Consider the following 16765-nt stretch of genomic DNA (forward strand, 5'->3'; position numbering starts at 1 on the left):
ATCTATTCGATCTCCCTATATAATGAGAGAATATAGTCTACGCTCTTCCAACGACTGAAGCCTGAAGCCCCAATCTTCAACTTTCATGACCTTGGGTTGCTCGTTTAATTACTCGCAAAAAGCGCAACGATAGCAGAAGAGCAACACGGCATGGTGTGGAATCATCTCATTAATAAAAGAAAAGTGTTGATTAATTTTCTGATATAGAGTAATTAATTGCATTTATTATAAATTAATAATAAAATAAAAATGCAATTTATTTTGTGTTCTTGATGTACCCTTCCCTATTCATGACAGCGTTCTCTTACTTGAATCAAAGCGACTAAATATGTGACAGAAAACGTTATTTTTTTACTTAAAGGAAATTTTACACAAGAAGAATTTATAAAATTATCCAAATGAGTTTCGATATTTATGCGCATTTGCGATATTTTAATGCCTAATAATTATCGGAACAAAATAAGCTATAGCCTAATTTTAGCACTAGACCTGGATATTGTTGCTATGACAACCTTTTACATAAAATTCATGTTTGTAAGCAACACACGAATTATTGGATCTGATTGTTTTTTATTGAATGTAATATCATAATTCTTTTTCGAACTTCATTTCAAAAAGTTGTATTTGAATAGAGGAAAATGGTTCAACCAAGCGATTTCAGCGATATTCTACGCCAAGTCGGCTGGACGGATGGGTTCAATATTCCAGCTCTGAGCGATGAAAATAGACGTCTTGAAGCCGAGGTGAATTGATTTCATAATCTAGCTCTTTCTTTCTTCTAAACGAATTCCTGCTTTTAGAAGTCATAAAACAAAGAAAGCTTATTTTCCTCAACGATCTGAAAAATATCTTAACGCAAACATAAAAAAGCACTCAAACCAAAAATAAAACTCACATATGCCTGATGAAAAAGTTGAATTTGAGTTACTTTTTAAATATTTTACTCCATTTCAAAGAATATCAATAGGAACAAAATTGGAACAACTGACGAATCAGTTGAGTGGTAAAATCTAATGATGCTAATATCTATTATTCATAAATCACGCGTCTTGTATTTATTAAAATTAAACTTAAACCATCAAAAGAAAGGCCCGTGTTTTGATTATGATATATTGAATTTATTTTCTGACTCTTCTAGTCTTTTTTGCAATAACGAATTAAAGGAGTATAAAATGGGCAACACAATTGAAAATTAATTTGAGATAATTCAAGAACACGACGAAGTTGTTTTGCTAGGAATCATAATTCCTTTCGCAGGTTGCAGCAATGTTGCGCGAAAAAGCGTCGTTGATGACCAGTGTAGCAGAACTTGACGACCTGATGGGCTCGCTAAAATCGCATACTCAAGAGCTTGAGACTGAATATACGCAGAATGAGGTTGATTTTTTAAATCTATGCGAGTTATAGCTATTATAGGTAGCGTTACATTTTAAGACGATGCTCAGCGTCCAGCAGAAACAGATAGAGAAAGAGGATGCTCGGATCAGAGTGCTCCAGGGCGAGCAGAGCAGATTAAAAAATGCCATTTCTATGGAAAAGCAGGAACGAAAGAACATCGAAGAGCGATGTAAAAAGATTGAAAATCAGATTAACACTGCACTGCACCCAAATAAAGACCTCGAGGCTGTGCAAGAGCATTGGCAAAAACAGGAAGCACTCGCAAATCTCACAACAGGCACGCTGGAAGATTTTTACAAACAGGACGAAGCGAAATTGAAGGTCTGAAAATAAATTGTGCTAGTGTCCTGTAATAATTGTCCTCCAAAATTGCAGGAGCTGGAACTGCAGCGACTGCGGCTTCAAGAACAAGTGACTGCAGCGACAAAAAAGCTGCATGAGACGAACAGTTCAGTTCTTGCCCTAGAACAACAACTTGAAACGTCTGCGAATAAATACAAAGTCATCTTAGCAGCAAAAAGTGAGCTTGCTGATCGATGGAAAGTGACAGCAAATAATGTTAGGGAAAAGGAAGAGGTATTTTTTCACTTTTATGAGTAGTATTTTGTTGAATTATATTAAAAGCGAGGAGCTTATAGATATGTAGAGGCCTGAAGCAAGAAATAGATGCACTCTCACACATCGTGGAAAATAAACAGGCCGAAATGAGAGCTACGAAAGAATTGGAGGAAAATGAGCAGAGGCGGAATTGCGAGATAATGGCACATACCCGCCTGTTGGAACACGACGCAATGAAACTGAGAGAAAATCTGAGAGAAAATAAAACCACCAGTGCGGCACTCGGTGAAGAAGTAAAAACATTTTACTATATATGCGAGGTAAAAAATGAATGCCATATTTTTTAAATTTAGGTTGACAGCCTGCAACGCTACCTGGCTGGGTGTGGAAGTGATTTGGCGGAGTTGAGAAAAAGGAGTCAAGATACAACAAAGCGAATCAATGAGCTCGAAAGTCAAAGAGACGTTACAAGAGAGGGCTGTTTGCAGAGAAAGCTGAGGCTGGAAAATCTAGGAAGCCTTACTGGTAACTCAGAGAAACGCAACCAACGCTTGGAGGGAATGTTGCAAGAAAAGATGAGGGCGGTCTCGAAAATGAAGAACGACATACACCGCATTGAAAGTGAAACAACACAGGCAAAGCAAGAAACCTTAAAGGTGAAGCAGGAAACCGGAAATTGCCTTGCAGTCGCGAATGCAGAAGAAGTGACACTGAGACACGTCCATCAGCAAAAGAATGAAGTCGATAAATTGTTGGAGAAACACAGAGACATGCTTCTGAATATAGTAAGTTAAATGGATTGAGCTGAGTTTGTGATTGGGTATAATTGAAACAAAAAATCAGGATGTGGAAATTCAAAGAGCGGATCTACGATTACAAAAAATAGCAAATGAAAAGGCTGTAGATGCTGAAAATACAGCAAGGTTGTCAGAAAAGGAGAGTTTACTCAAAGAGGCCTATAGTCAGAAGAAAGCTGCACTTACTGAACTTGAACGAGACTTGAGGAATTGTGAGGTATTTAATACAAGCAAGGGGGCAACAAATTCATATTTAATCCTAAATGCAACTCTATTCTTTATACAGACAGGAGAGCGACAGGTTGTTCAATCGTTAGTTGCAGCAAAGCAGCAGCTTGAGGCTCTACAGGCTGCAGAAAAGGCCTATTGGGCTGAAGTTGACGGAGGAGATGCAAAAATGACAGCCAACCGAACAGAAGTAGAAAGTTGCCAAGTGAAGCTATCCCTGATGAAGGCAAAAGTGACAAAACGGAATGATGAGTTGTCCAAGCTTAAGGCAGAAGTTCTGAGTCTAAAGAACACAGCTCTGCAGGCTGACCGAGTGGGAAAGCTGCAGAGTGCTGAACTCGCATCAGAAATTTCTGCCTTGGCTGCAGAAGTGACAGCCGCCGAAAATGGAAATACAGAATTGAAACAGGCTATTAAGAGAAGAAAGCTGAGGATCCAACAGTTACAAGGAGTGTACGGAGGAACAAATCATATAGATGAATGATTCTGATACTAGAGTTTGTTCCAGGTTTGACATGACTATAAAATCGATGGAAGGGAGCAGTGCTGAAAATTTGGATGCAACAGAGTGCATTACCAAGCAGCAAATAAGGGTTGCTCAAGAGAAAGGAGAATTAGTGAACAGAGGAAACACTCTCGATTTGCAAATAAGAACTGCAGAGAAGGAAATTCAGGTGGGTTTTTAATTCACTTCTGAAAAATTCTACTGAATGTGAGTGGGTTGGCAGGCCATGGAAAATACGCTGACTCTTGTGAAGTCAGCAAATGACAGATTTCGAAGTAGTCTTGCATTACCTGGAGCACAGCAAGCAGAGGACGTTGAAATCGATCCAGATTTAGCGGGAAAAATTAAGTCTGAAGAAGAAAGACAAGTCAATCTTAAAGCAGAGTTAAGGCAAAAGAAAGAGACAGAGGCAAAGGTGTACACAAAATGCCAGGTAGTTAGGGAGGATATTTAGGTGAACTAAGGTGATTGCTTACTATGAAATTAAAGAATTTGAGAGATCAGCTTGCTGAGACCGAAGAGAGATACCAACAACTTATCACAGAGAGTGCAGAGAGAAAGCACATGGTGGATGAACTTGAAAGGGAGATAGCTGAGCAAGATGTGAAGCTCAAACGAGCATTTGCACAGGCCAGGCGTTTGAAACGAGAATTGCGAGCTGGTCACTCAGGACCAACGTTTGAAGAGGTTATTAGAAATTAAAAAAATATGTAAAATTTTATCAACTCTGAATTTCAGAGAGACCTAGAGGTGAGGGAGATGAAACGTGTCTCAAGCGCAGCTTTAAAACAACTTTGGGAGTTGGGTCCTCAAGCAAAACCACTGGTGGCAAAATATTTGCAAGAGAAGGATCTTCCGACTGATGCCCCTCAGTTTAAAGCTAGGACCTCAAAAACCCTATCACAACTGAGCATCACAGGACCAAGTAAATCTCTATGAAGATTACTTTAAAATTTAAACTGAAACTTATTATATTTTCAGGTGAATAACACAGTGCTTTACACGGACTACTATTTTACTTTATTACATTCAAAGAATTTGTCAATCGACATCTGTCTTGCACAATATATTATGATACACATGAACTAGTAGATTACTCAATTTTAGTTATGAACTTTCCACTTAAAGCATGCACAGAGAATTTTCATGCTACGAGTTGAAGAAGGATGAATATTAATTTACTTGATTACTTAAACAAAATGAAAAAGTTAAGCAGAAATTAACCTTCTAGTGGCGCCGCCCCTTAAACGTATCTTTACCTCTATCAGTCCTCCCAACACAACTAAATTAGTCAAAGTCTCGATCGGGCAGTGCAATGGGGGCCACCAGCGTCCATGAGTACAGCGCAATGCAGAGCCAACTGGAGATCATCTTCACCCATACTGAGGCGATGTTTGAATTCAAAGTTTCCAGGGAAGAGTTGGGACTAATGTGGAAAAAACTTAATCAAGCCAAGCAATTATGGAATATTGGACACTTACGAGAACCAATTCGTCAGGGTCATCATGACATAGAGAGTGGCCAGGACAAAGATGGAGTGGAAGAATGACCAGTTGTAGGCAACACCATCCTCCTCGTTGTTCCACACACGGTGACCACCAGATTCTGTGTCTTCACCATCATCTGTTGGCAAAGAAACAAAATAAAATTTGCAATCTTGTGGTCTTTCAAGCTACTTGACATACCTCCAACAATGGGCTCATGTCCAGAATCTGATGAACCCAGAGGAGCATGTGAAAAGGTAGATTGAAATCAGAGAGGCACACAATACACAGCAAAAAGAAGAGTGAAATGCTATTTGACATGATGAAAATATCGAAAAGGAAACTTGCAACTGAGTTAAAATTCAGCAGAGAGTGATACAGTTTTGGAAAGTGCATTTAAAGCAAGAGACATGCTCATTCATGACGCGTTCTATACCTGAAGCTCCATTGTCCTTGACCAAAACGTGTTCTGACATTGCTAGTTTGGAGTGGTTGGAGGCAGTGCGAATGCTGGAGTACAGTACAGCTCCCATCCAAATCAGTAGTCCAACGATCGATTCAGCGTCAAAGTTTGTTCCACTGGTTTTGTTGTTTTGGCCTGTGGAGCGAACAATAATTCAAGTTAAAGAGTTTTAAGACGGCGAAAGAGCTACTCACCAGGGGCCAAAATTTCTCCAAGACGAGGGTTGCAGGACCTATCAGGCTGGTTGCTCAGGGCGGACCAGGTCAAGTATGTGACATAGAGAGTGACAACAGAGGCCTGAAGCAGGCCTGATCGCGGCTGGCGCTCCTGAACAGCAGGCAAGATGGAAACCACGCTGACAGCAAAGCAGAGGATCAGGTTGAATGAGAGGAAGAACTTATTCAATCCGCAACCATCAGCCTAATTTTTAATAAAGGTTATACTGACAACTTTTTGGAACATTTTCAAAACTCACATGAGTGAAGAACACAAACAGGAGGGTGAATCCAGTGACGGCCAGAGCATAGCAGAGGATGGTGGCAGTGAAGAGACCGCAGTACCATGCTCTGGACTCGGTTTCCTCGTAGCGAGCAACCCAATCTTCAGCCCAGCTGTGGGCAAAGTCGACCAGGAGCACTAATTGGACCAGGATGAACAAGAAGCCTCCAATCATTCCGAACCACATCCAAGTTGGGGCAAAAGATCCTTCTGGGATGAAGAATGCTCCAACAGCAGCAGCAATGATGATCAGAATTTTTATTCCCCAAAAACTGAAAGAAAATTAGTAAGCAAAGGATGTAAGCCATAGGCTATGCAACATACCCATTTTGTATGCCAGCTCTAGGGTCCTTTCCAGATTTAACGCCGATCATAATGACAGCCATAAGGGCAAAGAAGCAACACATAGCAAAGCAAATTCTATATACGGCCAAGTATCCAACGGCAGCAGAGCAATCAATCGTAATCTCTTTCGGCAAAATTCGAGTTGAGTTGGAGCAGAATGGCACCTGTGAAATCACAATAAATAAACTTCCGAACGCCGATTTTCTCATCAATCATCATCATACATTTGCTAATGTTTCCTGGAGGCCTGGCGACAGAGTTATGCAGGCAACTATGGTGCCCAAAATCAGGATAACACCGTACATGATACGGGTAGAAGTAGACGATTTGCAAGATGGACATGCCGAACAGCACAAACTGCATGCTGCACTTCCGCAGCAGCAGGCCAACTGCAAGTAAAGTTGTTTTAAAATGTTTCCAAGAAATCATCATATAGTTATAAAGTACCTGCCCGGCTGTACAAAGTGCTAATACAGCTCCCATATCGAAGCCTCAGCAAACTGAAACAAATAAGAGGCTTGCTTATAATAAGTTCAGCTGTGACGTGACGCAAACGTCGCAAACAGTAAATTTTAGTTTCTTTGGTAATTACGATAGCATCAGATATGTATGTACTTGTTATTATATGGCTTCTTTTGTGACAAGGGCCATCTGTACGGCGCTATGTGCGTAATTTAATTATATGTTTGGATGTTGGAATCATATTATTAACAAAATGTATAAATTATTGTACAATATGTATTATTTGTAAGTTTTCCATTGTGACGTTAGGCCGTTTGAAATACTCTGAAAACATGCTATCACAAACAATGTAATACGGCTACAGAGACCTCGAAAAAGTATCTAAACGGCAGGTGAGTATTGTAGATATCTATGCAGGGTACATATAATAATATGTATCAGACATGAAAATATATTATGTAACCTAATCATATTAGTCTCTACAAATCTTAGTTGTATATATGTTTAAATTATTTTCCTAGTATCATATTTAAGTATAAAATAGGAGTCCTAGCTCGTCGTTAACAAAAATCATTACGCAAATCGCGAATCCTGCGCAAATCTCGGTTCTGCGCCTAACTTAAATCCTATTGGTATGTATGTATGATAATTATTGTGTCTAATTATGCTCGTTTAACTTACGCTTGGTTATCTGAAGCTCTAGTTATTAGTTTCGTGGTTTGTGATTATCGAAATTTTTGCAATATTTTTATGATCTCGTGCTGACGCCAAGTTAGAAACGCAGAATCACAGACTGGATGACGTCCTGGATGAGGAAAATAATAATAAAGATTTACAGCTGTTTGCAAAGCGAGGCGTCACTAGGAGCCATTAGGTTAACCTCTTGTTTGTTTGTTAGCGAATGAAAGAAGTAAAAAATATCCAACAATGATTATACTCACCAACAATGTCACAATGACTACCGTCGTGCCCTCAATCCTCTGTGTTTGGTTCTGATTTGATTTTGTCTTGTTTCTTTTTTCCTTTCCCTTTGCCCCTCAGCTGCTTCTAAAGAAGTGCCAACATAATACAATAAGTCTTTCATTATTTGATATTTAATCACAAAGAGCCACATTTAGTTACAAACATGTTTTTATTTTAGACAAATATGTATATAAATAATTTTTATTAAATGATAATGTTGTTAAAAAAAGTTATTAACATATATGTAACTGAATCTTAACAATTTTGTTATGTTTTCTAACTCTCACAGCCAGGGCCTTTTGGCGCCTCCAGCTTGTGGCAGATATTGGAACTTAGAGCTGGAAGTTTTCAAGGCTCCTGCCAAAAATAGAACAACACCCAGGAAAAATCGCACTCCGTCGCACTATTAAGTTACCTTAATTTTCACGGGTTCGAACTTCGAACCAAAAAATTTGAACATTATTTATTTTCCATGCAACTATAATTCATCCAGCCACTGCAATTTCATTGAAGATTTAACTTTCGGTGAGTCATCTTTATCTTCGGTCAAATTTATTTCGGTGTAATCAATGCAAACACAACATGTCAACAAAACCCCCGAATCAACCTTATCTGTGTGCAATTAATATGAAGCCTGTGTTTGACTATCAGGTTTGCTATAAAACGCCTCAGTTGGCCTTATTGAAAAAAAAATCATTTTGTGGCTAAAAGATTTGTTGAGCAAAAATGTTGGAAGCTTGAAAAGCGGTTGCTACGTGGGGAGTTGCGAGGGAGCGGAAAAGATTATTCTATTTTTAGAATGCGTAAGATCGTGTTTAAGTGGCCACAAGCACGATGTGTATTGTGATGCTCCATCATTATTATCACAAACATAAACTCATCACACTCACGCAACCAAAGTTTTCCCTACTGAGTTAACACAATATTTTTTATCGATTTATGTAGATATATGAATTATATTCATAGTGATTCACGCTAACAGGTGTACAAAACTCGTAGTGTGTTGCATACAATACTATATTTCTCTAGAAATCTTTTAATTTGCACTTTATTTCCCCCTACGCCCCAACCCTAAATTTGATTTAGTGGTACGTATTATATTTATCCTATTAATAATTTTTTTCAGGGAAATGAAGAAGGGTAAAGTCATTAAATCTGGGCAGCTCAGACGGAGTAGACGCTTACTAGGTACATACATAAAATATTGTTCTATTGCCTTGATTTTTTTAATGATATTTCGTGCGAGATTTGAGGTCATGAGTTTGCAATAGGATTTTTCGAATAAGCCAATTATGCCATGTACAACAGCTCTGGCGTACGTGGTGTTATTTTCAAATCCGATCGATAATGATTAATTTTTAATCCGAAAATATTAACTGCCATGGTGTGTGCCCAACTAATATGGTGGCATGACGTTTAGTTGCACGGAGCTGCCCGAAAGGAGTTCGTCTCAGTCCTGAGAATCTTCACAATGTGAGTCAGGAAGCCTCACGATCTGTGTCTTTAGACTTTTAGTTTCAGTTATAGCCAAGGTCATACGAATGACTTGATTTGCATGCTGCATGCCATTATTTTTATTTTTCCAGTTAGCTTGTGCATTTTCAGTTTAAAATGAGTAGAGTGAGTCTCAAATTTGCTTCTAAAATGTAGTGCAACGCCTGAGGATGCTCTCCGCAAACGCTAACACTGGCGGCGATAGGAGTGGAGCTGCCAGTCCCATGACTGCGGACAATGCCATCCACGACTTTTTAACCACCGGCCGAACTGGCCGGCGAAATGCAATGCCTGACATTTTGAATGAAAATGCTAAGGCCAGCACTGCTGATCTACCTGAGAAGTTGCAAGCTCTTACTTGCTCCACAGGTAAATAAAACAGTTACTTCATTACACGAACATGGAAAATGTTCGTTTTTATCATTATTTATATGTTATGTTTACTAATCTTGTAACAAACTAGATATCGTGCTCGTTGAAGTAGTCGGACTTATATTTATCAAATGCAATGGATGATGTTTAATTTATTACTCTATTTATTTTGGGAACTTGTTTCTGACAAGAGTTCGGAATGTTCAATTGTTAGTTTTATCTAAGAATTAGTCTCCCACTCCTAGTAAATATTGGAAACACTTATTTGAATAATTATTTCTCAAATTCATAAGGCCAAATGGTTAAAATGGTCTAACTTTGCAGATACGATTTTTTTGTTTATAATTTTGCACAAAACCTAAAACCGACGAGGTTAATTGTATTCCCTTTTTTACAAGATTCATGATGACATATTTCATAAATATCATTAGAGTACATTTTTAAGGCAAACTATGCTGTGTCCGTGGCCTTTTTATCATCAGACGTGACGGTTTAATATCATGTCTGTTGGCTGGCCAGTACATTGTGGAGTAAACTGCATGCTCTCTGTAACAGGAAAAAATAATGCATTGTCGAATCTCCACTTCCAATTAGGCAGTTGATTCTTTGATCACTTTGTCATGAAGCTAAGTCTTGACTCTTCTGTGTCTATTGACTAGCGTCTTCTTTTGAAGAATGCCAAAAGCGAGGTCCACACTTAAGTGGCAAAGCGCTTTAGAAGTTATAAAAAATTTTCACTTAGTAGCCATTTAATAAATAATAATCTCCAATTTTTTAATGCGGAAAGGGGAACCTTGACTAATTGCAAAATGTTTCTGTGAACAATTATTTGTCGTTATTGCCACAAGGCAGTGTTTCTCGGTCTTTTGACAGTCTGGCCTTTTGCAATAGCAAATTCCCGACTTCTGATTTCGGAAACCCAAAGAAACTTCAGACTTCTGCAAAAAACCACTTTCAGACTTATGATTTTGGCTCTCCGAGACACTCTCAACATCTCTAATCTTAACAGTTATGTCAGTTGGAAGTATTGACGGTCAAATTATTTATATATATATATGTTTATGAAATAACTTGCAAGTAAATCCTTGTTCAATGAGTCAGCAAAATAATTATAAAACACAACCAAGAGGTCAAAGCCGAAGCCTAGACTTCTGTAAAAATTTTCATGTTTCAGTGCATGATTGGACGTTTCTTACAGTTTATGTTGATTTTTTGTTTTGATCTCAAATTACCATGTAACGTTTCCCTTGAACTTGTTTCAGACAAAGAAGGACAGCCAAGCACTAGCAGTGAAGGCCAAACCTCACAGAGCCAATCAAACACTTCAAATAGCACGGATTCCCCAGAAAAAAGTTGAGCCCATTTCAAATGTGCAGCTGCCGTGAAGTTCCTATGCGGACTCTAGTATTGCTAAGCCACCGCCTTTTGGCAAGAACTGACAGAATTTGACTTGCGAGGCAGCTTGAAACCAGTGAACTAGTTGAAATCGAGTGAAAGGCCTATTACGGTAATGATTGCAACGATCTTTGTGACCCCATAGGCCCAAGAGAGACATTTCATGGCTGTGTATAAAGTCAAGATGAGATCTCATTAAAAATTGAGTACTGGGTGGCGTTCAATATTAACCTGTTTTCCAGGAGACAGTGTTGGTATGTCAATATAGCATCTAAATAATCCCGTAATGCAACTAGCAGATCGTAACGTATTTGTGAAATAAACAGTCACATTAACAGACGAAGTATTAAGTTGAATCTACAGAAACAGGTCTTTTGCTGTTTAAATGGTAAAGCTAGTGCATTAAAATGAGCTCAAAACAACCTGAACTTACATGCAAGAAGCGGTGGAAAATTTAACATTGTTTCATGGATATTTATGTTGCTTCCAAAATTCTTCAAACTGGTTAACCCCTTGACTCATTGAAATCATGACATTGCCATAATATTAGCTTGAAGGTAGACTATTATTTAAAACAAAGCTATTTTCCTTTTTTAACACTTAACTTTTGGAGAAAATAAAAGTTGATGTGCCCCTACACAAAGAATGACACTGGGTGTTTAGCATGACAAATTACGAGACAAAATGCTGAAACTGATTGTATGTTGTGGTATTTTATGGAATTCAATAATTATAATATGTGACCATTTACATGTGATATTTTAGTGTTTGCTTCATCTCTAAAAATTGACCAGTAGTGCTCTCAAACCCTTTTCGTGTAGCCTCATGAGGTGGAGAAATTGCTGACACTGAATAATTATATATATTCTTATAAAGTATGTCACGATCCTAGTTAGCAACAGAAATCAGGCATGTAGCATGTATTGTAAAATTAAACTTTGCATCCAGGTTGCTTTCTATTAAATAATGCTGCATTTATATTACGTGGACTGTACTCTAGTTCACAAAACTATAGTCTCCTATCATCACATTGGATTTATTCTACTGCACTCTCAATCATGGGAGGGCGCTTTCCAATATAAAATGCATTATTGTATATGCGAGCAGACAAATAAAATTATGCAGAACAATGTTTCAGTCACTGGTAAAAATTATTGTAAACCATAAGTTTGTGTATTTAATGTTTAATTGTCTTTCGAATAAAGGAGTCGCATAATAAATTGTTTTTCCAATTTCTTGTCATAAATAAATATGTATTGGTTCGAATTTCAACTCCAGCACTGGCTTAAAAATAAATTTCTTGTGCAATAAAATTGGAACTAAAAGTTAAACTTGGTGTGAAAAAATAAGGAAAAATAAAAATGTTGACATTGCTTGCTAAAATCTATCGCGTAAATTTCCTTGATAGCCAAAACAATTAGCTTAATTCATACTACCCAAATTGAATGCTTCCGTGTCGGATTTGAAAATATTAGTATCGGAAAAAAATTGATTTGATCCGAGGGAGGTTGGGAGAAAAAGGCGTGGCATCTTTTGCACGTCTTGCTGCAGACGCGCCTGACATTTGTGCCTAGCCCAGCCTAGCCACAGCTGCTCATGAAGAGACGAGACAAAGAAAATTGTATGTAAACAGAGCTGCTGCAAAAGTGTGTGTGTGTTTATAACTGATCGTGTTTGTAACTGCGTACGCAATTTACTGGATGGCACGAAGAGAGGAACTCTGATGCTCCATGGCTACAATTTATTTGGATACATACATACATAATGTATCAAATTATTCAATAATTTTCAATTGAAGTAAATCCTGGTCGGCAATTGAACGCAATGAACACTAATCAGCCCATGATTGATGCAAATTTGGCTTTACCTGGACGTTAAAAGAAGACAATTTGGAGTACATATATTTTGCAGAAATTCCATAAAACACCAACACAATCATGAACAGTGCGGGTTCTTGGTTTGCTCGAATCCGCGTGAGCCGGGCTATAATCGTCATTCTGGCCATTATTGGTGCTTTGACTCTGGCAATTTACTTCAATCTTCCCAAATTCGAAAGCAGCGGTATACATAGGTCAAGAATAAAACTTGAGGTCTTGGAAGACCTGAACAGCTTGAAGGCTTCAGATCTCAAGTTCAGGATTGAGGAGTTACTTCAAATCAAAGGTATGTGTAATAATGGTGGTTAAATTGCGTACCATACAAATTTTTACAATTGAATATTTGCGTAATTTATTGCAGGTTCTGTGAGCCTAGAGCTGCGAGAGCTTGAATCAAAACGCAATTCTTTGCAAGTTGATGTTGGACGTTACCATCAAAATATTGAGGACTTAAAGCTTGAATTGGCAAAACAACAAACAGAATTAGAACGACTCAAAATGTCAATTGAACAAGTAATAAAAAATAATTAAAAGGTGCGCTTTACAATTAAAAATATAACTGAATTTTCCAGGCTCAAGTAGCTCAGCAAGAAGCAATTGAGAGGAACAGCCCAGAAGTAGCAATGCCCAAACGTCTCTTTCCTCCAGCGTCAGCCCTCAGGGAAATTCTACCTGACCTTTCAAAACAGGAATCGTCTGCCTGCCGGATGAACCTATGTTTCGACTACTCTCTTTGTGCGCTGACCTCGGGGTTCCCCATTTACCTGTATGATCCTGAAATTTTTGAGCATTTCGAGACGGACTCGTTTCTTCGGACTCATCTCGCACAAACTTTTGGCTACAACCCACACACCACTTCTGATCCAACACGCGCCTGTTTGTTCATTGTATTAGTAGGAAACGTGTCCAAGGAGTACCTCGAGAGTATGCTTCCTAAGCTCACGTATTGGAAAGGTGACGGGCGAAACCATCTGCTGTTGCATGTCACCCGTGGTCCCTACGGAGGACCCCCACTGCCCCACGTGAATGTTGGCAGGGCTATGATCGCTCAGAGCAGCGCAGTTGATAAAGTCTTCAGGGCCCATTTTGATTTGATCATTCCTCCCGCTATGGGACCCCCAGGAGGTAAGCTTTTATTTGAGGGAATAATTTTCAAATTAATGTTGTCGCCATACAGGTGACATTTGGCAAGAATACTCTCAAATGGTTCCTGCAAGACGACGTCTGCTGCTATCTTTCCAAGGCCAGCTTTCAACCGGAGCTCCTCGAGAAGAACTTGACAAGTTTGTTGTCGCTCACCTCCGAACTCTACTGACCTCTAAAACCACTGACAAATTTATATTGGACTTTACTTGTCCTGAGCAACTGCCTGCGTCGTTCACAGTTCAGCCTCTGGAAAGTGAATGGTTGCCTTGTGGAACTGAATCCAGCAGAGCAACAATTTTGAAATCGTCAACCTATGCATTGATATTGGCTCCGACTAATGTTAGCATTGCATCAACTCCGTTAATTTTGTCCCGCCTAGTGGAAAGCCTCAAAGCGGGAGCTGTACCCGTTTTGTTAGGAGATTATCTGCAGCTCCCGTTTGCTGAAACTCTTGTGTGGAGGAAAGCAGTTCTGCATCTTCCAAAGGTGAACTACTGTGATGATTCTTTGATTAAAATTTGTGCTTTTTTTCTACAGTTCAACAAGCACTAACCTCGTTAATTAGCTGCTAGACTCATTTACTATTTTAATCCTGACTGTTCCAGGCTCGTGTCACTGAATTACATCTCATTCTCCGTGCCATACCTGATAATGATCTGCTGACGATGAGGCGTCAGGGTCGACTGTTGTGGGAGCGTTACATGGGCTCTGTCCAAGCCCTCACAGACACAGTGGTAGCAGCCATTCGTGATAGACTTCTCATTCCACCCTTACCTGCTGAACAGGAACTTTCTCCATCCGTCTTCAACTCTACTTTTGTGGTATTTTCCCCAAAGGTTTATTTGTGCGTGAGTTACCCTCATTTGCTTCTTCCAGCCGTTGAAAATTGACAATGTTGTCCCCGAGACTGAGGCTGAAGAAAGTCTTGGACCCATTGAACCGCCATACCCGTCTCCTCAGTACCGAAGAAACTACTCTTTGTTTTTGACGCAAGGTTTTGAAATGTGGAACGACTGGGGAGACCCATTCCACTTGTATCCGCAGCTACCGTTTGATCCACTGCTGCCATCAGAGGCCAAATTTTTGGGTACTCAGCCATTTAGTTAAAACTGCACTTAGTATATTAATAATCCAACTGAAAACTGCAGGTTCTGGACTTGGATTTCGGCCAATTGGCCATGGTGCTGGAGGCTCTGGTAGGGAATTTTCAGAAGCGCTTGGAGGGAATATGGCAAGGGAGCAGTATACTGTTGTGATGCTGACTTATGAAAGAGAACAAGTGCTCCTCGCCTCCATTGCCAGACTTGTTGGTTTACCTTATTTGAACAAAGTTGTCGTGCTATGGAATTCGCCAAAGCCACCAGCAGAAGACCTGAGATGGCCAGATATTGGAGTGCCTGTTGAGGTAAAATTAACAACATTTGAAATTTTTAAGAAAATGAAAGGCATACACACAGGTTATTTTTCAAACTTAAGTTGAAAATTGAGGATGGTTATTTGATTTTTTTCTGTTTTAATTTTGAAACCTCCACAGATAATTAAAGCTGGAAGAAACAGTCTGAACAACAGGTTCCTGCCGTATGACGCGATAGAGACTGAAGCTATTTTGTCAGTTGACGATGATGCACATTTGCGTCCTGATGAAATTTTATTTGGTTTTCGGTTAGCACTTTTTGGATATGTTCAATTCTCACTTACAGATATGTCACTGTTACAGTGTTTGGAGGGAGCAACGCGATCGATTAGTAGGATTTCCTGGCCGCTATCACGCTTGGGATTTGGAGCATAACTCTTGGAATTATAATTCCAATTATTCCTGTGAACTGTCAATGGTTCTTACAGGTTTGAAGTTAATTAAAAACCCGGAACATGATCTAATGCGAATTCATATCCAGGCGCTGCATTTTTCCACAAGTATTATGCATATCTATATAGCTACTGGATGCCTCAAGCTATTCGAGAAAAAGTGGACGAATACATGAATTGCGAAGATATAGCTATGAACTTTTTGGTATCGCACATAACAAGGAAACCTCCTGTGAAGGTGATTTTTCAGATTAGAAAGTAATCAATGATACAAAGCTATTCCTTTAGGTCACCTCTCGGTGGACTTTCAGGTGCCCTGGCTGTCCTGTGTCTTTATCAGAGGACAACACGCATTTCTTAGAACGCCACAAATGCATCAACTTTTTCAGTGAGGTAAGTGCAATTTGAATCATGACTACCTTTTTTTTCATTTAATGAGCGTTAGCTATCATCAGATGGTACTGATTTTCTGATGTATTTTTCTAAAGGTTTATGGATATATGCCACTACTCAACACTCAATACCGAGCGGATTCAATTCTGTTCAAGACAAGAATTCCTCACGACAAGCAAAAGTGCTTTAAGTTCATTTAGTACACTACTTGCGGACACCTAATTTGTGCCAAACTGCAGCACTTTTCTCAGTGCTGATATGAATACTTGATACCAGGTGATCTCAGCGGTAGGTGTTGATTAACTAATACAATTAAATATAGTTTACTTAGTGCAATTTACGTGCAGGCCACCATGTGATTTAACGCAGTAGTAGTTTATTGTTACCGATTTTGAATATATTTTTTCACCAAAAGCTAATTTATGGCATCATGATCACATTTTTATGCGGAACTTAAGTTCAGAATAACGGTTGACTTGATTTTTAAGCTGTAACATACAGTACTGTATAAACATTTCATGACTATCGAAAGCATTTAAATATGTATGATTAATGTGGAAATATTAAATAGCATATGATTT

At 38.9% G+C, this 16765-nt stretch overlaps 4 protein-coding genes across 6 annotated transcripts; 3 read left to right on the forward strand and 1 right to left on the reverse strand.

Moving 5' to 3' along the window:
* Positions 1-602: 602 nt before the first annotated feature.
* On the forward strand, positions 603-4577 carry LOC135937079 (coiled-coil domain-containing protein 39-like). Its single transcript, XM_065480156.1, has 13 exons — positions 603-743; positions 1258-1377; positions 1435-1719; positions 1774-1974; positions 2037-2249; positions 2310-2741; positions 2800-2970; positions 3040-3434; positions 3490-3655; positions 3710-3919; positions 3976-4173; positions 4225-4411; positions 4468-4577. Exons 1-13 carry the CDS (start codon positions 639-641, stop codon positions 4473-4475), a joined length of 2691 nt encoding a protein of 896 aa, XP_065336228.1. The 5' UTR covers positions 603-638; the 3' UTR covers positions 4476-4577.
* TMS1 (serine incorporator TMS1) lies at positions 4484-7801 on the reverse strand. Of its 3 annotated transcripts, none has more exons than XM_065480163.1 (10): positions 7680-7801; positions 6724-6776; positions 6501-6665; positions 6256-6440; positions 5909-6203; positions 5628-5853; positions 5407-5568; positions 5172-5198; positions 4968-5109; positions 4484-4912 (listed from the first exon to the last, which is right to left on the reverse strand). In XM_065480163.1, exons 2-10 carry the CDS (start codon positions 6757-6759, stop codon positions 4774-4776), a joined length of 1377 nt encoding a protein of 458 aa, XP_065336235.1. In that variant the 5' UTR covers positions 6760-6776; positions 7680-7801; the 3' UTR covers positions 4484-4773. The 3 variants fall into 3 exon arrangements, with proteins under 3 accessions (XP_065336235.1, XP_065336234.1, XP_065336236.1); XM_065480162.1 differs by lacking the exon at positions 7680-7801 and adding an exon at positions 7420-7574; XM_065480164.1 differs by lacking the exons at positions 5172-5198; positions 7680-7801 and adding an exon at positions 7420-7574.
* A 205-nt stretch (positions 7802-8006) lies between these two features.
* On the forward strand, positions 8007-12182 carry LOC135937083 (cAMP-dependent protein kinase inhibitor beta-like). Its single transcript, XM_065480166.1, has 4 exons — positions 8007-8226; positions 8828-8889; positions 9352-9564; positions 10830-12182. The coding sequence occupies exons 2-4, from the start codon at positions 8832-8834 to the stop codon at positions 10922-10924; spliced, it is 366 nt and encodes a 121-aa protein (XP_065336238.1). The 5' UTR covers positions 8007-8226; positions 8828-8831; the 3' UTR covers positions 10925-12182.
* Positions 12183-12568: 386 nt separating this feature from the next.
* On the forward strand, positions 12569-16661 carry botv (exostosin like glycosyltransferase 3). Its single transcript, XM_065477730.1, has 12 exons — positions 12569-13125; positions 13201-13352; positions 13412-13964; positions 14017-14471; positions 14591-14806; positions 14862-15072; positions 15134-15390; positions 15520-15647; positions 15703-15827; positions 15881-16029; positions 16080-16184; positions 16280-16661. The coding sequence occupies exons 1-12, from the start codon at positions 12900-12902 to the stop codon at positions 16382-16384; spliced, it is 2682 nt and encodes an 893-aa protein (XP_065333802.1). The 5' UTR covers positions 12569-12899; the 3' UTR covers positions 16385-16661.
* The last annotated feature ends 104 nt before the right edge of the window (positions 16662-16765 follow it).

Source organism: Cloeon dipterum, chromosome 2 (assembly GCF_949628265.1).
Source record: "Cloeon dipterum chromosome 2, ieCloDipt1.1, whole genome shotgun sequence".
Lineage (NCBI taxonomy): Eukaryota > Metazoa > Arthropoda > Insecta > Ephemeroptera > Baetidae > Cloeon > Cloeon dipterum.